Source organism: Drosophila nasuta, chromosome X (assembly GCF_023558535.2).
Source record: "Drosophila nasuta strain 15112-1781.00 chromosome X, ASM2355853v1, whole genome shotgun sequence".
Taxonomy (NCBI): Eukaryota; Metazoa; Arthropoda; class Insecta; order Diptera; family Drosophilidae; genus Drosophila; species Drosophila nasuta.
Window position 1 is genome coordinate 24,482,624 of NC_083459.1, and position 27,633 is coordinate 24,510,256.

Below are 27,633 nucleotides of genomic sequence, written 5' to 3' on the forward strand. Positions count from 1 at the left end.
AAGGAAATTGCTAATTAAAAAAAATAGTATTTTTATTTAATTAGCATATCAATTAGCTAGTCAACATTTGGCACATTAATATTATTAAGATTTACATACTTTAGTTCATGAATTCGCATAATTTATAGCGATGAAATAAATGATGATTTTCATCAAATTATATACTCAACTTTTCAAACACAATTTGATAAATATTAACACGAAGACATCATTATAAATTTCATGTATTAAATAGAAGAAGAAATACACACTTTCCAAATCAAATAAATATGAAAGAGCAGAAATAATAAAAGCACTTGAAAAGGGCGTTTAGGGTCTTTGGAATGCCCTTGGCCATAATACTGGCTGGATTAGCGATGCGATGCGATAAAAATAGTTCAAGTAGAGCATTGAATATTCTCTACGCCAAGGGGAACAAAATGCTTTCCCATTGTTATTTCGGTTTACGCGCTCATCTCTCTATTTGTGTATGTGTGTGTGTGTGTGTGTGTGTGTGTGTGTGTTTAGTTGTTGTTGTTGATTTTTCTGCAGATGCTTTGGATGAAAATAACTTGGAATAGCCCCAGTTTTAGTTGAGGAACACAGAACGCGGCGCGTTTTTCTCATCCTCTACTTTTTTTTTTATACCCGCTAAACAGAGAGTAGAAGGGTAATATAATTTTGTGAAATGTATGTAACAGGCAAAAGGAAGCAACTCCGATCCGATAAAGTATATATATGTATATTGATGCCCGTCTGTCTGTCTGTCCGTTCATATGAACACTTAGATCTCAGAGACTATAAGAGATTGAGATACAATTTCTTCTCGACAGCATTTATTATGTTTGCATGTCGATCAAGTTTATTTAAAATGTTTGCCACGCCCACTTTCGCCCACGCACATCGACAAAAATCGATTAACAAGCGTAGTTTTGAAGCTAGAGCGTCAATTTTTTGTACATACAATAATAGCACTAGTATTTAAGATTCCTGAAAATTTGCTTACGATCAGATATGGTATATATCACATATATCCTTTGAAAATTTGAATGCTTTTCTAAGGTATATGCTTAAAAAAACTATGCCTAAAATAGACTCTGGTATATTTGTAGTCTTTTTGCGTTATATTAATTTGGTATATTTTAATATTAATACTGAAATAAACGCTTACGCGTCTTAGTTGCTTTCCAACCTATGGTATATTTTCAATGTAGCACTTTAAACATATACCAAATATATCATTCGGTATATTTTTAGTAATTTTCTGGTATATTAATTCGGTATATTTTTAGTATTTTTGTGGTATATCAATGTGGTATATTTTAAATTTAATACCACATTATTTTGATTGTATTCCTAAAACAGCCTTTGGTATATATTTTTAGTATTTTTGCGGTATATCAATAAGGTATATTTATAAATTAATGCCGCAGTACTTTGATTTTGTTTCAAAAGTAGACTTTGGTATATTTTTGGTATTTTTGCGCTATATATTAATTTGGTATATTTTAGACACAATACAATTTTGCCGTAATAACCTTTGGTATATTTTTAGTATTTTTTCGATATATTAATTTAGTATATTTGAAAATGAATTCCGCACAGCTTTCCTTTTATTCCTAAAATAGCCTACGGTATATTTTTGCGGTATATTAATTGGGTATATTTTACAATTATACCGGGTATCTCTCAGTCGAGCACACTCAACTGTAAGTTTCTTATTTGTTTTTTTTTATTTGTTGTTTATTTTTATAGTTGACTCGATGGACAACTGAAGCTGAAACTGGACCTGTCTACCCCTCTCCCTCTCCCTCTCTCTCCCCCTCCCTCTCTCTCTCCATCTTTACTTCATAGTTTTAGGGTTAGGAACTTAGTTAGTTAGTTATGGCCATTTGTCATTTTGGGGGCCGCAAAACTTGTTTATCGTCGTCGTCTCCGTCGTCGTCGTCGATGTCTTCTTCACTTACCAGAATGGGTCGCTCGTTGGCATAAGAAAGTTTGCGCGTTTGACGCAGCGTCTCCAGCCAAAGCGATGTGCGGCGTGACGCATTTGTGGCGCCACCACCGCCACCGCCACCGCCCGCTCCTCCCCCCTCCAACGCTGCCGGTGCGCGTCATTAGAGGCGGCTGCTGTTGCTGTTGCTGTGATGACGTTGATGATGGCATCGCAATATTTACAGCTGGACAAGCACCTGAGGCAGCTCCTCCTCCTCCTCCTCCTCCTGGTTTATAGAGGCCGCCCTTGCATTGATTCTCCATGCAAGACGCTGGCGACATGCCACAAAACTCACTCACTTGCCACACAAAAAAAAACTATATACAAAAAACAATCACTTCACAACAAAAAAAAAATTTATAACAAACAAAAAAAAAAACTTAGTAGACCCTTTTGAAGGGTCTAAAAACAGTGGGAAATATTTCCAAATTTTTCGTACTTCTTTTTTTTATATATTTTATTAAAAAAAAAAAACTTAATAGACTCTTTTAAAGGTTTGCAAATATTTCGAAATTTTGAACCTTTTTAGTCGAAAATATTTCTTGTTTCAAACACAACTTAATAGACCCTTTTTCACTTGTCAAGCCAAAGGGTCTCAAAACAGTTGAAAATATTTGAATTTTCGTTTTTACTTTTTTTTTCGTGTTATATTATATATTTTATTAAACTAGCTTTGCGTTGGCTTCAAATTGAATTAAATATGCTTTTTGCACACTTTTTTTTCGTATTTTTGTATTTTGTTTTATTTAGCACGCGATTTTTGTTGTATTTTTTGTTGTTTGGTTCGTTGTTGAATTTTCAGTTGAATTTCCATAAATTTTCATTGTTGTAGAAACGAATGCATTTTCGTGTATTGTGTTGTGGCCGCCGTCGCGTCGTTTTGCTTTTGCCCGTTTTTCCGTTTTTCGATTTCCAAAAATTGTTTTTCAATTTTTCCTTCGACTTTTGGCGGCTGCGTAATTGTCCAAATGTAAACACACACAGAGAGAGAGAGAGACAGAGATAGAGAGGTGTGTGTGCACACACAATAATTGCAGATGGAAATTAACAGACAGAAAGATGGACAGTCGTCAGGCGGTAGTCAGGTTTGAGTTCATTTTGGCACTTTCATTGGCCATGTGTGCTACGACCTGGAAACTCAACTGAACTGAGCAACTGCTGTTCAATTGATAAACACAGACTCAATAATCAAAAAAACACAAAACTTCGCCAACTGACAACCGATTCAGGAACGAGACGGAGACGAAGAGAAAGAGAGAGAGAGAGAGACGCCTCCGGTCGCGTTGCCGTTATCCGCACAAATGTTGCTGCTGCAAATTCATTTTATTTAGATTTCAATTTTTCCAAGGGACGCAGACCAAAGAATAACAAAAAAAAAAAACAACACACAATCAACACACACATCGAAGAAAGTCGACGCTTGAATACACTTGACACAAAAATAAGTGACAAACTTAATTGCATTCCAGTTTTCATTAGAAAACTCATTAGTTACATTTTTAAAGCTGTGGCGATCATTGTTAAATGAAACTTAACAGAAATTTTACTATAAGAAATTTCATTATTTACATTTATTGCTATATAGTTTTTTCCATTCATTCAATAAAATGCATTTATTTTCAATGCCATTAGAAAAAATTGAAAGCAATAAAATTTGAATTTCGATTAGTTAAGTATTTATAGTTTTCTCATTTATTGAAAGAAAATTCAGAAGCTATAATACTAATATTTTCCCATATTTGCATTATTTTAATGAATTCAACTCAAATCAAAAAATCCATGAAAATATCATAACTGTTTTCATTTGTTAAACTCATTCATGGTATTTAGTTCATCTATTTATTCATAGATATAAATGCAAATATTTTCGGATACTTGCCATTAGGAATTACACTCTTTTAAAGAGTTCAAGTGAAATTGCAATTAGTGGAAATTTAATTAGGGCGTTCATTAGAAACTTCATTGATATTTAAGATATAAGATATTTTGAATATCTAAATTATCTTTAAGATATCTTTTAAGCGAAATGGAAATCCAATCTATTTCCATTAAAGTTGTCATTAGAAATTTCATTAGTTGCATTTGTATATGTAATTATTCTATTCATTGAGAGCAAATTTATATAATCCCTCATATTTGGCCTTAATAATTGCAATCATTTCATGTGTTTAAGGGAAATTGAAATCAGCGAAAACTTTCATTACAGTTTTCATTAGAAATTTTATTAGTTAAATTTATATAGTTCTTATATAGGAGATTTGTAAGATATTTTAATTATCTAAATTATCAATGAAAACTTTCATTACAGTTTTCATTAGAAATTTCATTACTTAAATTTATATAATTCCTCTATTTGTTGATAGCAGATTTGTAAGATATTTTGAATATCTAAATTGTCTTTAAAATTGGAATCAATTGTTCTTTCATTAAGGTTTTCATTAGAAATTTCATTAGTTAAATTTATATAGTTCTTCTATTCATCAATATTAAATTTGTAAGATATTTTGAGTATCTTAATAATCTTTAAGATCTATTTTAAGCGAAATGGAAATCTAATCTACTTCCATTAAAGTTATCATTAGAAATGTCATTACTAAAGCTTTAAACACTTTTAAGTGAGCGAGTGTGTGTGAAAGTGAGAGTACTCTAAAGAGAGAGCATCGCAGCACGCGACGCTGATCGTTGTGATTGCGGATTAACCGTAGCCGATTAACGATTGCGCCGATTGTCGGATTGCCCGCCGAACGATTGCGACGCCGATGGCCGATGGCCGATGTCTTGAGGATTGAATGGAAACAGCAGCCGGCAGCAGCTGAGAGAGACATCCGCTCTGCTCTAACACAATACAAATTGATTTGCCTACGTCATGGAAACGAGAAAGCGTTGCCTCTCTCCCTCTCCCTCTCCCTCTCCCTCTCCCTCTCCCTCTCACTCTCACTCTTCCCTCTCTCATCGGATGCCTGATGGAAGCGGGCCAAAACTAAATGGTCGTTTGTCTGCGGACAGGTTTGTATGAACTTGACGATGCCCTGCGGCCCATCAATTGTGCATTTTATTGCATGACTCACTCTGTTCCCCTTTTGCACGTTTTGTCGCTGCTGGCAAATGAGACATACCATAAACAACAAACCTTGTCCCAGATGGGCATTATTCCCAATTAAGCGATGAGTACCGAGCATTTTTATACATAATATTCAACAATTATTGGATGGCAGCCAATTGCAATTGTTGCGCATACGTTACCATAAAAGCAAAACCAAAATTGAAAAGCAAAGAAAAGAAAAAGTATAGACGCCAGCTTCCCAGCTTCGCAATTCCCAATAAAATTCCAGCACAATACAAAAAAAAAAAAAAAAAGAGTATATTAGGAAAGGAAAACATAATTCAAACTGGCCAACGAATGTAACCTTAAATATTTACACGATAGTTTAGCGCAACGAGAATCGATGTCGAGAGACAAATCGACAATAAATTTCATTAAAACGCTTCCCATAATACATTTGCGGCTGAAACTGCCTCAAATAGATTTTCATATTTGAAACCACAAATTGTTAAACAATAGAATCATCACAAATTTCATTAGATATTTCATTAACAACCAATTGGAGAAATATACCAGTTAACTCATTAATAAAATATTAATATATAGGCCCATAAACTGTAAATTGTTTTTACATCAAATTTCATTAAGAGTGATTTCATCACCAATTTCATTAGATATTTCATTGATTAATTAATTGGAGAAATATATCAGTTAACTCATTAATATTATATTTTAAGGCCCATGAATTGTAAACTGTTTTTACATCAAATTTCATCCCAAATTTCATTGGATTTTTCATTAATAATTAATTGGAGAAATATTTGAGCTCATTATTATTAACTCATTAATGAGATATATTCAAACCCACAAATTGTCCACTCTTATTAAATACAATTTAGCTATAAGTGATTTCATTAGAGATTTCATTAAATATTTCATTGGTGTTTCCTAAGCAATTGTTAAATATTATTAAATAAAATTTCATTGGTAGATTTCAGGAGTATGTAAAAAATTGTTATTATTATAATTTCATTAGTAAGCTCATTAGCAATTGCATTAGAAATTGCTTTAGTAGATTCATTAAAGGTCACGAATTGTAAAATATTATTAAATAAAATTTAAATATATAAAATTTCATTAGGAATTTCATTTGTCCATTTATTAAAGCTTGGAAACTATGATTATTTTAATTATCTTATTAAAATTTCATTATTTAAACTTTATTATGTGCCATTTTATTATTAATCTCCTAAGCAATTTCATTAGAAATTGCATTAGTAGATTCATTAAAGCTCATAAATAGCAAAATATTATGAAATTAAATTTCATATTTAGTAATTTTATTAATGCTTTTATTAAATATTTCATTAATGATTCCTTAGAAATTGTAAAATATTATTAAATGCAATTTCAATATAGATATTCGTTAGTTGGCAAAATTTTTTAGCAAAATTTCATTATAGATAAGTAATAGCATTAGAGAATTTATTAGACATTTTATTGGTTTCATTAAGTTTGTAAAAGCAATGTCATTTATGTCATATGTCAATGTCATATCACTCACGATCATCATAAAATTATTTAGTTTACAGAGTACCTTCAATACTGGCAATCCATAAAATATCACATAGATGCCAATTGAAACCCCGGAAACTCTGCTATTTAACCACAAAATCTGCTAGACAACTCATCAAATCGATTCGAAAACATATTTTTGGGTAAATATTACAAATTCAAAGAAATGTTTGGTTTTTTTTTATTTTTTTTTGTAAATGGTGCATCAAAAAATGTTGATTCATAAGCAAAACGAGTGCATTTGGTATTCAACTGGCAGGCAGAATCATTTGTTCGAACAAACGAAAGAAAAAACAAGAACTACGCTTACCTTTATGATCAATTTGATCGTTTATGGAAATACACTTAAATCTCTAAAAATATTCTACTACTACAGAGAACTCTACAAGCAAATGTAACAACGAGCTAACGAGTCAATGAGTCAAAGTGAATGAATGAATAGCGAATGAATAAGTGAGTGTAATGTCGATGAGTGTTTTTTTAAGCGGCATTCGTTTTGAAAATACGTTTTTAAAGTTTGAAGAGCTCAATTTGATGAACCAAGTGGTTGATTGACATGAAGTATATACTAAATATACTAAATATATACTATATATTTATGGATATGTGTGAGTGTGAGTGCTAAAAACGATTACGAATACGTATCGAGAACGTTTCAAACCAAATTACGTTTACGGCATTCAATGCATTAAATGTTTCGCATTTTGGGAAAAGGGGAATTTTAAACGGTGCTCAACTTGAACTACAAAACTTTTGGTATTTTTTTTTTATGTACACAATACATGTAATTTATATATTTGTATATTTTTTTTGCTTGGTAAAAACTTAATTGAAGTTAAATTTGTTTTTTGGGTTAAAAATGCTATTTTTGCTATTACAGTTTTTGGGTTTTGTTTTTTGTATTTTGGATTTGTAAGATTTAGTGATTAAATACCATTTTGGAGCATTGAAGCGTTTCGTTAGTGGCCTCTGTGAAGGCCCTTCTAAGTCGCAATTTTCGGCTTTCGGACAATGTGCGAGGCATTAGAAGAACGCCCTGAGGAGAATTATTGGATGCGAATTGTGATTAGTACAGTAGTTGATTGTTGTTCCATCAAATTAGTTAGTTAGTTTAGTTTTTGGGATTAGTTAGTTACTTTGGTTTTGGGGGAGGGAGAATAATAAATATATATATAAGTATGTATATTGAGACACTAGAATTAACACTAACTAAGGAATAGTTTTCAAAAGAGTTACAGACTTAGTTCAATACACATTATACAAAAGAGTTAGACATAGTTATAAATATTATAGTATATAGAATACTAGACTCTAAAATAGTTTCGAAAGTAATTTGTGCACTTGAATTTTTAAAGACTACAAATTTCAAAAAGGAGATGATAAATGTTGCCCATCAAATTCCAACTAATTGTTTTGCAATATATTCAATAGAAAGCTATGAAAATATCATTTATTGCATTTCAAATTTGTCACACAAAACGTGCCAGAAATCGATTTGAATTTGAATTTAAATTTGTATTTGTTTTGTGTGTGGGAACCTTGAAATGAAGAAGATATTCAATTGAGAAATTTTCGCATTTAATTAGTTGGAATTCAATTCATTTGACATTTTGCGCTTGTTTTGCAATTTTCACAATTTTCGCAATTAAATCATCAAGTTATCAAGTTCAAGCTCAGCTGGCTGGAAAATGTTGTTTCATTGAACAACAAATTGCATTCGATGAGAGAGAGAGAGCAAAAATCATTAATTAACGCATTTAATGATGTGAGCGCTTCACATTACGCATTTCCATTGCCATTTCCATGCGCATTTCCATTTCCATTCACATTCACATTTCCATTTCCATTGTGTGCACACAATTTGCTCATTAATTGCATAGAACAAAGTGTTGCATACTTTCGGGATGAAAATGAAACTCGATTGCTGCTGCTGCTGCTGCTGCTTCTTCTTCTTTTTCTTCCATTCATCTCAATTAAATTGCGCAGCAATTGGGCAATTTTATTTTGTTGTTGTTTTCTTTGTTTTTTTGTGGATAAATGAATGAAAAGCCATTTGGCATTTTGCAAAAATTATAAATAATTGCGAAACTATGCGATGATGATATATGGAGACTATGAGAAGCATATTAATATGATAACGCGCAGTCGTCTGTCATTGTCAGCGTTCGTTCCCTCTCGCTCGCTCTTTCGCACGTGTGCGTGTTTACGTTCATACGTGAACTTGGCATTTGAGAATTTTGCTCACACACACACACAGACACACACACAGACAGACAGACAATGCAACCACAATGAATGAAAAGTTTTTTTTGGTTTGGACAGCATTGCATAATTAAGTGCAAAAAGCTTTGGCGAAACAAAAACTATCGCGCGCGCAAAGCGACAAAAGCTTTCCACGCAAAGCTTTGCCGCTTACTGCGCTTTACACGAGACATGTAAAATGCCAAGAGAGCTTTGCTTTGCTTTTGCTATTGCTTTTCCTTTTCCCGTTTGCTTACTACAAAGTGAGTATTTATATTTACTATATGGTCGAGAGCCGAGTACTTTAAATTGCATACAAAATTGATGAGCGCGAGAGGCGAAAGAGCTTTAAGCTCTTAAGCTAAATGTATGCAATAGTCGTTAAAAACGAACAGAAAACTAAAGTGGAGGAAACATTGGGTTACAAATGCCGTTGGGCTACATCATTATCCTTGCTTGGCCATTAGCTTTGGCGCTAGTTACTTACATTTTGAATGTGACAAAGCTTTTTACCCCACACACACACACACACACAAGCACACACGTACACAAATTGGCCATAAGCTGCTTTGCTGTTTAACAGCAGACTCGGACTTGGGTGAAGCTCATTTATTGACTGTTCCTGGGGCTATATAATAAACCCAACAGCGAAAGTGTCAATTATCTCCCTCTCTCTCTCTCTCCTTCCCTTTGATAGTTGCCCCCTCAAAAAAAAAAAAAAGATAAAGAAGCAGACGAAGCAAATGTCAAAGAGTGAAAACATTCATCAATCATTTTAAGGTCAGAATACAACACAGAACAGAACAGAACAGAAAAGAGGAGAGAACAGAAAACAGAACTTCAGACATTGTCGAAAATTTATTGATATTAATTACAATTCTAATTACAATGCCAGGCTATATTTAGAGAGAGAGAGCCTCAAAGTGTTAATACAAGTATTTCGACGTGATCTGACTACGAAAAGGAAACGACAAAAACGAAAAAACGGGAATCGAAATGAAATGTAATGAATAAAAGCGACTGGCAAATGGACAAAATGGAATATTGACGGGCGACCAAAACTAATTTACAATTCCAGCGCATTATGAATAATCAATTTCGATTTTCGGCTACGACATTTTTTCCGCCACTCACAGAGTGTGAGTGGGAGAGAGAGGGAGAGATTTCAATTTTTTTTTTCGTCGATTTTTTGGGTTACGGTTACGGTGACGATTAAGGGCCGGAATGACCTCGTTGAAAATGAAATTGCCTCTCGAAGTGTATAACGAATTTGATTTACAATCGCCCGTCAAATAAACGAAATACCAAAACCTTCCCCTCTCCCTCTCCCTCCCACACCCACACTTGACCACCCATCAAAAAAATCACTCAAATCACTCATACCACCCATCGACCCAATCCAATCTCCCTTGGATACATAAAATGCCTCTCTTAAGTCGTTCCAAGCAAGTAAACAACGAACATTTTTTAATTATGATCGGGACGGGAAGCAACACAAAATACAGTAATAAAAAAAAAACAAACATATACACACACGCAGCGCTGAAATGCTCGAAGAAGTAGAAAATATTATAATTAATATTATTGGGCCAACGTGGCGTATGAGCAATATTGATTTTCACTAATTGGATTTGAGCGCGTGAAAATGTGAAAATGTGAAAAATGAGAAACACACACAAAGAAAACACATAAAAAATAGCAAAAGAAGCAGCATGTTGTATGTTGTATGCATTGAATGGCGATTATAATACTTAATGTTTTCTCTCTCTCTCTCACTCTCGATGCTTAAGTACTTAGGCATGGAATTCAACTTGAGGCAAAAACTTGAAACTCGCTTACAATCTAGAGAAGGCAGAGGGCATATTATATAGTATACTTAAGAGGGAAAGCAAACAAAAAAAAAAATACTGCTGACATCAGCATAAAACATAAATTGCAAATATTACTATCGATAGTTTTCGTTACAGTACATCGATTGGTCTCTAACATGGTTTACGATATAAATGTATATATAGATACTAAATAGAGTGTGTGTTTATGTGAGACAACATTTAAGGGAGGGTTTCAACACACAGCTCATAATGCAATATCTAAAATGAAATAACCTATCGATACTGCTTACTATCGAAACTATCGATTACGCTTAAAATGTTAGCAAACTTCATCAAACCTATTTCACTTTAGCCAACAAAAGAATTGCACTAAGCATAAGTCCGATAATTACATTGCTGCCCAAAAGTCTTCGCCTTCTCCTGTGTGATTTACTATCGATAGTTGTCTTTGGCTTGTTTCTAAACTCAACTGGTTAGTTAATCATTAGTTTTACTTTAAGTATTACTAATACATCGTTTCTTCTAGCAGTCAAACAATGAATACTTCGCTTTTCTTACTGCTGACATCAGCATAAAACACAAATTGCGATAATTACTAACGATAGTTTTCGTTGCAGTATATCGATTGGTCTCTAAGATGGTTTACAATAAATATATCTATATATATAGTGAGTTTTTGTGACATTTAAGGGAGGGTTTCAACACACAGCTCACAATTCAACATCTAAAATGATATCAGACAGGCGACTGACCTATCGAAACTATCGACTCTATACGCTGAAAATGTTGGCAAACTTTCTAAAACCTTTCTCACTTTAGCCAACAAAAGAGCTGTATTAGGCATAAGTTACCATAATTACATTGCTGTCCAAAATTCTTCGCCTTCGGCTTACTATCGATAGTTGCCTTTAGGTTGTAGGATTTACTATCGATGGTTGTCTTTAGGTTGTTGAGTTTACTATCGATAGTTGCCTTTAGGTAATTGGCTTAACTGCTTAGTTGATCATTTGTTTTACTTGAAGTATTACTATTCATCTATCAGACAGACAAAAAATTCGTTGCATTTGACTATCGTTAGTTATCGATAGGTTGAATGTTGTGGCATAGCAGACAGACAAGTGTGACCAATCGATTATTTTGTACACATAGAACACACATAGAGAACATCGAGTGCTAGGGGACAACAACGTCAAGGCGAAGCATGGGGCGGGGTCGGGTTCAGGTTCAGGTTCGGTATGTTTTTCTGTTACACACACACTGTAGAGTTGTTGTTCTATGTACAAACAAGAATATACATATGAGAGTGGCAAAATTTGTAGGTTATGTCAACACACACATAGTTTTTGAAGGTCCTTCCTATGTTATGTGTGTGTTGAAGTTGAGGTTGAGGTTGAGGTTATGTATTCCCAAACCAGCAAGGAAAGGAATAAAAAAAAGACTAGAGAACTAGGAAAAGTTGTCGGTCGCTTACCTGTTTAAATGGACGCATGCCACCATTGATCCTTAGGGAATCGGCGGCAATGCCAGCAATGCCATCTGTGGTGCTTTCGCGCAGCTGCTTCAGCGACACATTCGGCACCGTGTGGGAGTGTCCACATGAGCTATGCGACCCACAACAGATGGCCGTGGTGCTCGACTCCGGTTGCGAGCTCTGCCGGATTATTCTCGACCCATTTGTCGGCGATGACGTGATGAGCACCGGCGGCACTTGCTGCTGTTGCTGTTGTTGCTGCTGATGATGATGCAGCTGCAACTGTTGTTGATGTTGCAACTGCAATTGCAACTGTTGCTGCTGTTGTTGCTGCTGCTGTTGCTGGAGGGCCGAGTTTGATATGCAAATGGCCATCGAGCTGGTCAGGTTACCCTGTTGGAAGGCACTTTTAACGCTGTCCCGCGACGCCGAACGATCGATCTGCTGGCCACCCAACATTGTCATCGTGTTGGCCATCGTTGTGGAGATCGGTGTCGTTGAGGCACGTCGACTGCAGTTGCGACAGGCGCGACATCGACTCGGCGCACTTGGCGGTATGCTCGACGATAGATTCTGATATGATGATGTGCCCAAATTGGGATGACTTGAGCCATGACCGCTTGGGCTTAAATTCATAATTGATATGGTCGGTTGTTGTTGTTGCTGTTGTTGCTGTTTCGATTGGCTATCAACCGATGGTTGTTGTTGCAACTTGGTCGTTGCAGCATTGCCAGCCACGCTGGCCGATGCTGATATTGTTGTGGTCGTTGATGTGTTTTGTGTTAGTTCTTGGTCCTCTTCGTGTACTTCGATATCAGGCACTATGGCTGCACGCAGTCCCTGCTCAATATCCTCATCGTGCCCCATTCCCATTCCTCCTCCTCCTCCACCTCCACCTCCTCCCATTCCCATCCCAACTCCACCTCGCATACTCTCCTCAGAGCCCATGCGCATCTGTTGCGATTGCGATTGCTGCGGACTCGTTAGATATGTGGAAGTGCGATCTTGACGCATCAATGTCGGTTTCCCTCCCGACGTGGAAGCCATTGAATTGTTTGCTGCCGCCGCTGCTGCTGCTGCTGCCGCTGCAGTTGTTGCTGTTGTTGGTCCGTTTGCCGCACTGTTGTTGCTCTTCACCTGACGCAACAGCGCACTGCGACCCCCGCCGCTCCCCTTGGTCGTGCTCGACACTAGCAGCGAGTCCGTCTCCTCGGAGCTAACATAGCCCGAGTTCGCGTTATCGTTTAACTTTTGAATTGACATCTGCAAAACAAGCAAAGAAGAAAAGGTTCATATTTAATAAGCTACTTCACATGCAATTGGCAGCACTAAAATGCAGAGTGGACAGTCTTATTTGAATAGTATATTGATAATGAATATTAGTTATGGTTTAACTTTCGAATTGACATCGGAAAAATAAATATAGAAGAGGTTTATATTTAATAATTTACTTCATATGCAATTGGCAGCACTAAAATGCAGAGTGGACAGTCTCATTTAAGTATTAAATTAAAAATTTATATTAGTTATGGTTTAACTTTTGAATTGACATCTCCAAAGCAAGTGGAGAAGAGGTTCATATATATTTAATAATTTACTTCATATGCAATTGACAGCACTAAAATACAGAGTGGACAGTCTCATTTACGTAGTTAATTAAAAATGTATATTAGTTATGGTTTAACTTTTGAATTGACATCTCCAAAGCAAGGGGAAAAGAGGTTTATATTTAATAATTTACTTCATATGCAATTGACAGCACTAAAATGCAGAATGGACAGTCTCATTAAAGGAGTCAATTAAAAATGTATATTAGTTATGGTTTAACTTTTGAATTGACATCTGCAAGGAAAAAGCTTTGCTCTCTATCTACTTCATATGCAGATGGCAGCGCCTTGCTGCAAAGTGGACAGCCTCATTTAAAAAGCAATTGCTCGCGTTCTTTAAGTTAATTTCCATAATATTAGTTAGCACCTCTATTCTGCAAAGTGGATAGTCTCATTTTAAAAGTAATTCTGCGCTATGTAGTAGCTTTTATCATTCAGTTAGCAGCTCTAATATGCAGAGTGGACATTCACATTTCCATAGTAATTATCAGCCTTGGTGAATAGCGTGACTTTATAATAAATTGCATTTTATATTGATAGCATACATATTCGTTTTCAGTTAACAACTCTGCTCTGCAGAGTGGACAGCCACAACTAATTAGTAATTATCTTTCTGCAACGTATTCACGTTTTTTCTTTCACTCTAGTAATCCCATAACATTCGCTTATAATAGATAGTATTTTTAATTGACCCCAACAGCTATTAGCATGCAGTTAGCAGCGCAGAGTAATTATTCTTTTGCTTAGCTTATTTTGCATTTTTGAAATAGAATAAAGTGCATTTATATTTAGTGCGCACTTTTAATTGATAGCAGCTCTATTTTGCAAAGTGGTCAGACACATTTGTAATTTGTAGTTATCTCTGAGCTGGTATGTCATTTTCTTTCAAATCGTTAGCAGCTCCGTTATGCAAAGTGGGCAGGCCCATTTATGCTAAAAAGCTACCAGCTTGTCACAACTAATTGGCAAAGCTGCAGCACAACTTTTCTCAATTGACAAAAGGAAGTTGAAGTGCAGCTCACTAAAAGTTTCAAGCCGATAAGTTGGCAGCACCACAGAATGATGTTATTATGGACTTTTTTAAAAGGAAAAATGTATTTTATATTTTACTAAAGAATTGCAAATGAGAATTCTAGTTGAAGTTTTAAATACAAATGAACAATTGAATAACTATTTTTCAATATTTGTGCATTTAAATTAAAAAATAAATGTCAAGTAACGGAAGTTTCTTATCAGAGTTGAAGTCGGCAAATGTTTGAATATCAAAATTAGTCAAACACATTTAATGAACACATTTAAAAAATGTTCTTTTTGATGTGTTTACCATGTCTCGCTCTAATAGAGGTGTCTGCCAAATGACTTGATTATAGTTGAGTCTAAAGTCTTAAGCAATTCAATTCAGCAAATTTGACTAGAGTAAACACAGCTTCGTTTCCATGCTGGGCAGCACTGGCAGCAAAGCAGCGACGGGCATCACTGGCCAGCAAAAAAAAAATACTCGTAAAAAGTGCAGCTTAAGTGGAATGAAGTCAATGTTTGCTCGCAACAGAAAGGCAACGAAAGGGAAGAAGCTGAGCTTAAGCTCTGCCCAAAGCTGCAGCTCTGCAAAAGCTCTTTTTCATAAACTAAACACGAGGCCGAGTGACTATAGAAGAACTGAATTGAAAAAGAAACGGACAAAGATAACAAGCTGGGAAACGAGTCGAGCGCAAGCAACAACACGTGTGTGTGTGTGTTTATATAGGAAGAATGTACGTATGTGTGTGTGTGTGTGTGTATGCGCTTTGGCTGGAATTGGGACTGGAATTGAAGCAGGAAGGAGGAGAACTTGATGACCGCACACACGGGATAGCAAAACATTGAAATGCAAACATGAACTCACGCACAAGAGCTTAAGTCGACCAGCGACCATGAACATGTGTGTTTAGGTGTGTGCGTATGTGCGTGTAAGTGTGTGTGTGTGTGTGTGCGTATGCTAAACAAGCATTTCTATATGTCTATATTTGATATGCAAGCGGATAGATTGGCCGACTGCTGCGTAGTCGATGCCTAAAAAGTTTGGGTCGATTGACAGCCAAAAGAAGGAGCGAGATAGAGAGAGCGAAGTAGAGTTTCATAACTGGATGGCAGGTGAAATTGTGGGTGGGGAGATGGGGCACATTTGCTGTGGCACAGGTGGATGCCACGGGAAAAACTAATTTGAAAACACACAACTTTCAAATCGGTAACAATGAAAATCAATAATTCAGCTATAAATACAAAACGAGCATTGTAAATTATGCAAGCAAGTTTTGTGTTCTCGCTCACTCGCACCAACGAATCGGCTTACAAATTCTGTTTACTGTTGCCGTTCTTATTGTTCTTGTTCTTGTTGTTGTTGTTGATGAATTCTAGCGCTGACCGCAGAGCTAGTGTTGGTAAACCATTCACAGAACTAGTTCGCTCATTCTTTTTGTTTGCTAGATCGCTCATTCATTTTTCATCGGTTCATTTTAGTTCAAAAACTCAACTTTCATGGTTCATTTTTAGGCCAATGTTCATTTTTCATTCTCTTCTCATTCATTTTTCATTAATTTTCATAATTTGTTTTCAAAATTCCTTTAATTTTGATTGAACAATTCTTTCAAGCCGAGCATTTGAAGTATTTAGTTGAACAGTTTTTAAGCGGCATTAAAAATCGATCGAAATTTTTATGAAATACAGTTGTCGTATTATTTATCTTACAATATTCGTTCACATTTTTCGAATGGTGTTAAGGATAGAAGGTGGCAGTTTTCTTAGTATTTCTTTTATAATATTATTTCACATTATTTAGAATTTTTTTACTTTTAATATTATATGAATTTTTATTTGAAATGCAGTTTTTTTTTTTTGTTATTTATTTTATAATATTCTTTCACATCATTTTTAGTTTTTAAGGATAGAAGATGGCAGTTTTCTTAGTTTTTCTTTTATTATTATAATTAAGGATGGAAGATGATTGTTAACAAATATGTTAACAAAAAGATAAAAAGATAAAGCAATGGCATATAGTTAACATATTGCCAGTCTTGAGTTCAGTCAGATCCGACATGATTCAAATGTGTTATTTAGATTAAACCGGTACAAAACCAGTATTGATTCTAATGGTAGGGTTTCGGTAGGGAAAAATGCCATTTCTGTTATACTCTAATATTAATATGCTTTTTGTTCGTTCGCTCGTGAACAGCCCAACACTAATGCACAGTGACAACAGCAACAACAACAACAACAACAAAAACAACAAGAACAACAACGAAAGCAGCATCAGTAACAGTTACAGTTAAAGTAACAGTTACACAGTTACATTAACACAGTTACAGCCACACTGACACACACAGGACATGAGTCTTGGGACATGAGCGACACGAAATGTGAAAAGTCGAACACCTGGAAAACCACCAGGCCGCTTTCCCACTCCCGCTCCCGCTTCCCAGTTAGCATGTCGAGCGTGCCGCTAATAATAGCCATCTACCCTTGGTGTCCCCAAGCTCCCAACCCCAACCCCCAACCCAAGCCCTAGCAATCATCGTCCCCAACCCCAACCCGAACCTTTAAATAGCAATGTACGTACACAGTAAACCCATCCAAAGCCCCGACTGACTGGCCAGACAATTGTGGCACCCAAAAATTGGGTTAAAAAACATTCTCAATTTTTATTGTTGCGTTTTTTTTTGTTTTTTTTCTTTTAAATACCTGGTAGTCACAGTTTAAACGAGTATTTTGGAAAGTTCCGAAAGTCTTCTTTTAGATTGTATATAAATAATTAAAAACGTATTTGAACTTTGTAACAACAAACAAAGTTTTTAATGGCAAATGAAGTTCTAGTAACTTCCGTCGTTCTGTCTGTCCGTTGGCATTAAAGCCTAGATCTTTGAAACTATAAAAGCTAGAAGAACTAAATTTGATGACAATACTGCTGGAGGGTAAAGGCAGTTAAGGTGTTAAGGTATAACACAAATGATTGTTAGTAGTAGTATATTTCCTTAAATTATTCCGCTTTGGCTGTCAATCTGGCATATTTTTCACTCTATGGTATATTTTGAATGCCAAAGGTTATATTTGGTATGTTGAAATAGAACTACATTCGAAATATACCATAGAGTGCAAAATATACTGAATGCTATATTTGGTATATTAATAAAGAACTCAATATAGCAATTATAGTCTTCAGTATATTTTCTACACTATGGTACATTTTTAATGTAGTACTATATCAATAAACTACCGTTGGTATATTTTTAGTATTTTTGGTATATTTTTCAATTAATGCCACACTGTTTTGCTTTTATTCACAATGGGTGACGGGTATCCCAAGGTAGAGCACACACATTTCTGATTTTCTTTTTGGGTAATTCATTTCTGTACCAGGAGCAACTACCAGCTAGAGCTGGTATACCATAATGGAGTACCGTGAAGTGCCGAGCACCGAGCACCGAGTAATGTATGCAATATGCAGGCCAGGCCAAGTCAAGCCACAACAGAGCAGAGCGGAACAGAACGGAGGCAGTCGACAGCTACATGAATTCAATTTCCATAGCCAATTTTAAAAGAGCCATTAAAAGCAGTCGCTGAAGGCAACTGACGACGACCCCGGGCCATATTGATTGGCCTGTCAACCTGACAGCCATGACAGTTTCCCTTTCCCTTCTGCCTTCTCCCTGTTCCCCATTCCCCAGTTCCCCCGTTCCTTACACAATTTGGAATTTGGAATGAGGAATGTGGATTGCATTTGCATGCAATGTGTAATCCTTTGTAAACAATCAGACAAGCGAGAGGATCTGGTAATCAGATCGTGACTTGCTAGACATACTATATACATATACATATATAGATACCCTGTACACGCAAACCAATTACAAGAGCAATAGAAAATTGCATGAAATGCATTAAAGCTATAGAAATTTCATCACAAGATTGTAAATAATGTGAAATTCGGAATATGTAAATGAATCAATCAAAAGATTGTAGAATGTAAAAAAGAAAGAAGCACAAAATTAATACAGTAAATTATTCATTATATTTCCGAATTTATAATTCTACAAATTTTGTAGTTCCCACTAAATAATTCAATTGTATGTTAATTTGGTTGCTTACGGGGATAATTGATAAATAATTTATTGTGTTACAATTACCCGTAGCTTAATTAAATAATGATGCTCTCTACTACAAAATTCATTTAATGGCCAGAACCGAATCGATTACCATTATAAGCAGCAATGAAACGATGTTTGGCGCTTAATCAGACATTAAACAACTATTAAGCACAATTTATTTGTGCTCAATTGTAATTATTTCTAATCAATTTGAATGAATTTACTGCCAGCTAGAGTATTAAGAGAAAGAGCAGACTTTACCTTTTAAGATTGATTTGCATTTGCCGGTGAATAAATCAAGTGAAGTAAGTACAAAAAACGGATGTGAAAGGATGCAATGAAGTAGTCTCTATTACAGCTGCAGTTCGAAATGGGAACAAATTGAATGAACGTGGAGAACTGTGGAGATTGACCCCTGGTGCCATGTGAATGTCCTGTCGCAGGACACACTCAAAGAGAGAGAGAGAGAGAGCGTGTGTGTGTGTGTGTGGAATAAGTTATGTGTCAGTTGCCCAGGTGACCCAGATGTCATTCAGGCAGTCGGCGTTAAAACATGGCCCACAGCACGAGCCAATAACAATAAAACAAAGGCGACAACAACAAGGAGTCAGAGTGGCCACAACGGCCACAGGCTCGTGTCCGAAACAGAGGAAACTGAAACTGAGGCAGCAACCACGACCACGATGAGAACGAGCACGAAAAATCACAAAAGGAAAAACAAAAAGTAACGCAACGGCAACGCAACACAAAAAAAAGACACACACAAACAACAAGAACAAGGAATGAAACCACAGTCGAGTCTGTTTGACTCTGAAATACTTGTACAACTAATTTAGAAACACCGAAGGTATTCAAATAAAGAATAATTGAAAACAATTAAGAAAGTGAAGTATTATCGTTCAAATAAAACATAATAATGTCAAAATATATCATAAAATACAAAATATACCATAAGCCATTCAAAAGCCTAGAGTGCAAAACATACCAAATAATGCAAAATATACCATAAAGTACAAAATAAACCATAAGATACAAAATATACTATAAACAAGGTGGTATATTACGTAAAGTAGGAACTATACCAGAATTTCAACATACGCAAATAATTCAACAACTTTTAAAGTATGAAGTACAAATTATATCATAAAATACCAAAAACTAAGCAATATACCATAAACTACATACATTATACTATAAAGTACAAAATAGACTATAAAATGCAAAATATACCACAAAGTACAAAATATACCATAAAGTACAAAATATACCAAACAGTATAATATATGCCATGGAGTAAAAATATACCAAAAACAACCCACTTTACCGTATACCAAAATATACCATTAAATACAATATATACCATAATCTACAAATTATACCATATTGTATAAAATATATCACAAAGTACAAAATATACAAAACGACTTTAAAGATTTTTCTCTGCGCAGACCACAAAGCGAGTATACAAATTTATTTGTAATAGAAACGCTTTAAGTAGAATTTAAACTCTAGTACAAAATAAGAGATTTCCTACTTGGCATCAAATTTTTGTTATTTAACATTATATGTGAGCACTTGATACTGCAGCCTTATAGTCTTACATCTTTCTTATAAATTCGAGAATATAATCGTAAGTAAACATCAATCGCAGCATTATTTTTTTGCTGTTTTAATACTAAGAATAAATCTTAAAAGTCTCTGAGATCTAGTCGATCAAACAGACAAGAGTTATATTGCCTCGCTGTTGCATAGACTTTCTTTAGACACTAAGCTCAATAAATACCCCTCTAAGCTCTCAGTAGCGGGTATAACAACAGAGAGAGAGAGAGAACAGAAATGCAGGAAAAAGCTGAAAAAACAACAGCAGCAGTAGCGATGAGGCAAAAATGCTATTGTATAATGGTCGCTTCAGGTTTGCCCATTCAAACCTGACAGCGTTGTTTAATGGCCTGGCCACAATTCCGGACAACGCCTCCGCCCAGGCAACGCCCTCCCTTTCTACTCTTGTTGTTTGCGGGCAGGCAGGTTGGTTCCCAATGTCCATTCCCGAATCCCCAAACGTTTCGCTCCTCTCCATCCTCTGACCTGCGTCAATCCGTCGCTCGCATGTACAGATAAAAATTTATTGCACAACTCAAAATCAGAGAACGGTGCTAAGGCGGAGGAGGAGGCGGAGGCAGAAGAGGAGAACAAAGAAAGCAGAACGGAGAGGCTTCATTCTGTCAGCAGAGAATTTACTGACTGACTGACTGACTGTCGGAATGACCGACTGACTGCCTGATTGAGCGACTGACTACCTCACTGACTGAAGGGACTACTGAAGGGACTGAAGGAACGGACGACTGTCTGAGCCTGACCCTTGTATAAATTCATTATGGTATAAAGCACAACAAGAAAATCGTTAACTTGACCAAAACCAGGCACAGTTTAATACCTCTTCTGTTTCGACTGTCGACTGTCGACTGTCGACTACCGAACTCCCGCTTCCACGTCCACACAAAAAGTATTCACACACATTTTTTGGCTCGACCTCGTTGCATTCGTCAAGCTTCTGTTAGCACTTTTTCCCCGTCCCCGTCCTCTCCTCTCAATCTCTCTTTTCCTGGCTGTTTTTAAGGGACGACGATAAAGAATGGATGAGTTGCCCGCAATGGCCTCCTATAGAAAGGCCGTTAGGTAACGTCGAGCTCTGAGCTCTGAGCTCTGAGCACTCTCGTCCATTCAAAACCCTTCTCACTCGCTGCTTACAAACATACGTTTTGGAATGACGTCAGCATGCGACGAGGAGAAAGAAGCCAAGCGAGAAGCGAGCGACAAAGCGAAATATTTTATGAACAGCTAAATGTGAGGAAGCAAAAAGGACATTTCCTGAGCGAGCGCATAAAGCATGTGACAAAGTGAGAAGCAAAGTGGACAACGCACAACGCAAGGGCATCAACAATGCGAGTGAAACGCGATGCAAAGGGAATTGAGGAAGCAGTGCAAATTAACACGAAACAAAGCGAGAAGCAATAGCGAAAAGTAACGCGACAAGCAAAACTGAGAAGCAAAACGAGAAGCAAGACGAGAAAGCGATAAGTAAAGCGAGAAATTTGGTTCTCGCTAGAAGAAGTAAGAATCGCTTGAAGAATATTAGAAGCAAAGCGAGAAGCAAAGGAATAAGTTAAGCGAGAAGCAAAACGAGAAACAAAAGCAAGAGCGAGATGTAGTTAAGCAAAAAGTTAAGCGAGAAGCAAAAGTGAGTAGCGAAAGCGAGAAAGCAAGAGTGAGAAGTTAAGGGAGAAGTTAAGCAAGAAGAAACAGCGAGAAACGAAGCAAGAGCGAGTAGCAAAAGCGAGAAGCAAAAGCGAGAAGCAAGAGCGAGAAGCAAAAGCGAGAAGCACAGCGAGATGAAGTTAAGCGAGAAGCAAAGGCGAGAAGCAAAACAATAAGTTAAACGAGAAGCCAAAGCGAGAAGCAAGAGCGAGAAGCAAAGCAAGAAGTTAAGCGAGAAGCAAAACGAGAAACAAAAGCGAGAAGCAAGAGCGAGAATCAAAAGCGAGAAGTTAAACAAGAAGAAACAGCGAGAAGCAAAACAAGAAGTTAAACGAGAAGTAAAAGCGAGAGGCAAAAGCGTGAAGTTAAGCGAGAAGTTAAGCAAGAAGAAACAGCGAGAAGCGAAGCAAGAGCGAGTAGCAAAAGCGAGAAGCAAAGCGAGAAGTTTGCTTCTCGCTAGAAGAATACTAGAATCGAAGCAAGAAGCACAGCGAGAAGTAATGCAGTATTGAACCTAAGAAGTCACTTGAAGAGTAGACGAAAAATACCTCGAATTGGAGTAACTAAACAAACGAGATGCTAATCAATGAAATGGGAAAGAAGCTAAGCGAGAAGCAAAATCGAGGAAAGCATAAAAAAGAATGAGAAGCAGTTTGCGGTAGACTGTCCAAAAGTTTGCCAAGCAGAAAGCAAAAAACAACAAACAAACTTGAGGAAACAAAAAGTCGAAAACATACCAAATACAAAAAAAAAAAGAAATAAGAAAACGGAAATAAAGGTAAAGTAGATAGAAAATGAGATGTACTCAAGAGCAAAATGAAAGCAATAAGGATAAATTCGCAGTTAATATAATAATACCGTAATTGAATACAGTTCTTAACGGAATTGTCATCAAACAGATCCCTCTCCATCTCCATCTTTTGGCCACTTATCTGAATCTCAATGTTTTGTGCGAGAGCCGAATAAAATATTAATATATGTTGTGTATGCTACAATGCTTATTGTGTGTGTGTTAAGGGGATTTTGGCTCAACTGTAATTTCGATATAATCAACTCTTGCTTTGCTTTGCTTCTTTTGCCATCTTTTCAAGTTGTCAGCAAGCAAAAAGTTGTAGTTAAGCTAAAAGTCAATGAGCATGATAACGGTACACACGGTACAGGAAGGAGGGGATTTAGGATTTTAAGCAGCATTTGATAGACCTTTTCTTTTTTTGTTTGTGTTGAGCTACTCTCGAAAGGCTGCCAAAAAAGCTGACATCGATGTGGGTCGTCTACTACTCGTAAAAAGGACCTGTCGGGTTGTCAGGATGTTGTTTGCAGAACGTCGCCAGACACTTTGGGCAATTGATGGCAAGTTAATGAAAGCCAAAACTCTGTGAATGCGCTCTGGCATTCATCTACATACTGGTACGGAATATACTATATATAATACTTTGATAATGAATGTCGCATACATAGACGGACGGACAGACAGACAGACAGACAGACAGACGGACGGACAAAAGGTTGTGCGAAAGCAAAATGCGAAACCGAAACACACACAAATTGAAATGACACACGAAAAATATTTAGATAGACATTGATGTGCTCTGTACCCCCTCCATTCCATGCCTCTTTCCCCCTTCCTCCGTCCCTCCATCCCTTCCTTTAATGTTAAGTGAATGGTCCTCAACAACTGTCGAGACAGATATCTATAACTATGTACCTATTATACTTATACCTATGTCATATAATATTATATTCAAGCTGCCAACTGGCAAAGATGCTTTTCTCCTCCTCCTTTCCCTACTCCTCCTTCACCTCCCATTCCCATTCTATATCATAATATATAGTATAGAGAGTGAAAAGAATAGAATCTCGAAAACAATTACACATGCACAATAAAGATTATTTCTATAGAAAATGTGCAAATGGCAAGGCAAAAAGGAAAACGGAAAAGGAATCGGGGGAATCGAGGGAATGGGCACGTACTTAGCATTGAGTCATAAACGATTTTCCCATTTTCTTTCTAATTGAATGAGTATATATACTTAACATATACAAATATCTACATTTATTTGTTCTATACCCTCGATGCAAAAAAGAGAATGGGGTATGCTTGCACCTTAATTTAATACTCGAAATTAGGTTTGATTTCAGGGAGTTTTTTCATGATTATTAAAGATTAAGTTCATTATAAATTGACACATCTTTAGCAATGCGGTTTAGTTAAGGAAACTTAAGTATGATAGTATTTTAGCTCTCTATCATTTTCACAGCCCACACATTTCCATGTTAATACATGCCACAAAAAAAAAGAAGATTTTTTTATCTTAGCTCGTTTTATTGCCCCTCATAATGTTGCCCTAATTTAAAGCTTATGCTACATAATTAATGCAAAAACAGAGTTTAGCTAGCTTAGCAACTAAAAGTTTGTTTTCATAAATTATGCATCTTGAGCCAAAATATCATCAGCAAAATAAAGCACAAAAATAACTAATATAGTCAAATTTAAACTGGCAGCAAGAAATATTCAATTTGCCATGGAACATTAAATTTTAAATGATCTACGCTAAATGACGCTTTATAGCGCAGCATTAAAAATCATTTGTGAAATTTAAATATACTTATATATTTATGGCATATATATTCTTTTTATTATAGTTAAGTATTGTCGTCAGTTTATGATTTAATATGCATAAAAAGAGAAAAATGAAAACGGTGTGACCATATATGTTTAATTTAGGGATTCTCAATATTAACGATGATGTATCGCTTACATTAGAGAACTGATATCGTATGGTAATTTAAATACAAAAACTGCATAAATAATATGCATAAAAAGAGAAAAGTGAAAACAGTGTGACCATCGTTTTCATTGATATATCATATGGCAAATTTAACACAAAAAGTACAGCACATTTAAGTTGAAGGATATTTTTCGTCTACAAAAATAGATGCTACATATTGTCGCCAGTTTATGTTTTCTTATACACAAAAAAAAGAGCTTGACTTTGAATTATTGAGAAAGAGAAAATATGAAACAGTGTGACCATATATTTTTGATTTAGGGATTTCTATTATTAGCGATGATATATCGCTTACATTAGAGATGTGATATCGTATGTTGAAATTTAACATTAAAACTACAGAAGTGAAATAAAAATTGCAGGATATTTCAGCATTGCGGAAATACATTCAATACATTCGCATACTCTAAGTAATTTGAAAAGGTTACTCATACACATACATATATGGTATATATGTATATGAAAAAGTGGGCGGGCATAAATTGAATAAATTGTGTTGCTAGCAATAAAGATTTGGGTTCATTGGCTTGACATTGATGAGACAACGCTGATGGACTTGCGATGTAAATTGACTACACGAACTGTATAAATATTTTATATTTATACACTCGCACGCACACCTCCAAACCCACACACACACACACATGACATACATACGACATAGAGAGAGGGGGGGGAGAATAGCACATAAAAACGATGTGTGTATGAAAAAATAAATATATTTTGAAGTAGATGCAACCACAAGGAAAATCAATCAATGGAAGGCGCCAAAAATCAGCAGATGTTACAGCTATAGAAACAAACACACACAAATATATATATGTTATATATATACGCATACACACGCACGTAGACAAGACCACAATGTGGCTGATGGCCCCGCCCCCCGCCTTCTTGCTGAGCAACTTAGCCAAATTGCCTTACGGAAAGTTAACGGAAACTTGTTTTGTCGTTTTCGCATGCAATAAAATGTTGGCAAATCAATTAACGCTTTGCATAAAACTCGTGTAATTTAACATTATTAATGTTTACCTAATCGATAGACGAAGACGAAAAACCACCAACCTGGCATCAGCATTAACATTAGCATTAGCATTAGCATTAACATTAGCATTAACAACATTCGCATTAACATAACGTGCCTAGTTGACATCTTTATGTTAATTGCCGCCTGTTAATGTTAATGTTAATGTTAGCCAGCAAGTATTTTAATAATTCGTTGCCACAGGAAAAATCTATTTTAATAAATCTTGAAAGGCATTTACAAATATAGTTGAATAACAATAAAACATTTTAGTAAACATATTATTTGATGAGAAAAACATAACATTTTATAATAACATTGACATATTTATGTTAATGTTAATTGCTGCCTATTAAAGTTAATAATCCGTTGCCAGAAAAAATCTATTCAATATGTCTTAAAAGAAATTTACAAATATAGTTGGATGACAATAAAACATTGATATAAAAAATTGTAGTAAAAATATTATATGATGTTAGGAAAATAATAACATTTTATATTAACATTGACATCATTATGTTAATGTTAATTGCTGCCTTTTAATGTTAATGTTAATCAAGAAGTATTTTAATAATTCGCTGCCAGAAGAAAATCTACTTCAAAAAGTCTTGAGCGGATTTTATAAATTTAGTCAATATTTTATATATTGATATTAAATTGATAGTAAATAATAAGTTATACGATGATGTAAAGAAAATAATAATATGTTATAATGTTATGCAAAGAAAATAATAATAACATTTTAGTTCAATTTGTTAGCAAAGAAATAAACCTGGAAATTCCACCAATTATAAGCAACATTTGATGTGTAACAAAAATTCTAGTTAAATGAAATAATTAAAAATTCAAATTAACAATGTTAATGTTGAACATTTTTATAAAAAAAAAATGAAGTAGAAAATATAAAGAAAATAATATTTGAGTTTATTTTTCAAATGAAAAACCAGCAACATTTGACTTGTAATAAAAATAATTATTAAATACAATAATTGAGAAACAAGTTTAATAAATCCTAAAAACATTTAAAGAGTTGCGAAGCTAAAAAATCGTATTTGAAATAATATTGAATTTATCTCGCAGTTTGCTTAAAGTATTCAGTAGTCGCTTCGAACAAACTGTTGTCTTTTAATTAATTCCGAGTACAGAGGATTAAAAACTTTCAACTTAGTCCGTGGCTGAGAGTTTCGCCTTGGTCTCTTTGTCTTTTTCCATAGAATTGAATCAATTTTTAATCCATTTTACTCGAGGCTTTTGCTTTGATATCAGTATGCATAGAACGTATATTCGAGGAGCGAAAGAGATAGAGAGAGAGAGAGCGAGAGCGAGAGAGAAGCAAAGTCTGAGGGTATCCGAGTAACGGTAATGAGTATTGAAATCCATACCAAGGAGCGAAGCGATGGTGATTACGATGTTGGTCAAGGAGGATGAACAGTATTGAGAGAAAAGGGGAAATTGGGGATTGGAGATTCGATATTGGGTATTGGCATATGGTAAATCACATTAACGAGATGTTTTTTGGGTTAATTGGAGCGGATGATTGATTACAGTTAGGCATTAATTGCGCCTTTCTGGTCATTAACCAGCAGTCCATTAAAAATTCAAAGATGACTTCAGCGTAAATAAATATACACGATTCAATTTGCATCGCGACGAGACTCGAGTGTCGACTGTCGACTTTCGAGAGGGTGTTGAACAAACAAGTCTAAA

The 27,633-nt window shown here is 35.4% G+C and overlaps 1 protein-coding gene across 25 annotated transcripts in view; it reads right to left on the reverse strand.

Moving 5' to 3' along the window:
• The window catches only part of LOC132797280 (small conductance calcium-activated potassium channel protein), a 107,653-nt gene that overhangs the window by 62,384 nt on the left and 17,636 nt on the right, over positions 1–27,633 (reverse strand). For 17 of the 25 annotated variants that reach the window (XR_009633643.1, XR_009633644.1, XM_060808937.1 and 14 more), the window contains 2 exons: positions 12,138–13,400; positions 7,528–7,629 (listed from right to left, as the gene is read on the reverse strand). Coding sequence is in view for 20 of the 25 variants with exons in the window: in XM_060808937.1 (XP_060664920.1) it covers positions 7,528–7,629; positions 12,138–13,400 (1,365 nt within the window). In the remaining 5 variants the exon portion in view is untranslated. Of the gene's footprint in view, positions 1–1,946; positions 2,032–7,527; positions 7,630–12,137; positions 13,401–27,633 lie in introns of those variants that run through there. The other 8 variants (XM_060808935.1, XM_060808934.1, XM_060808933.1 and 5 more) reach the window with 3 other exon arrangements.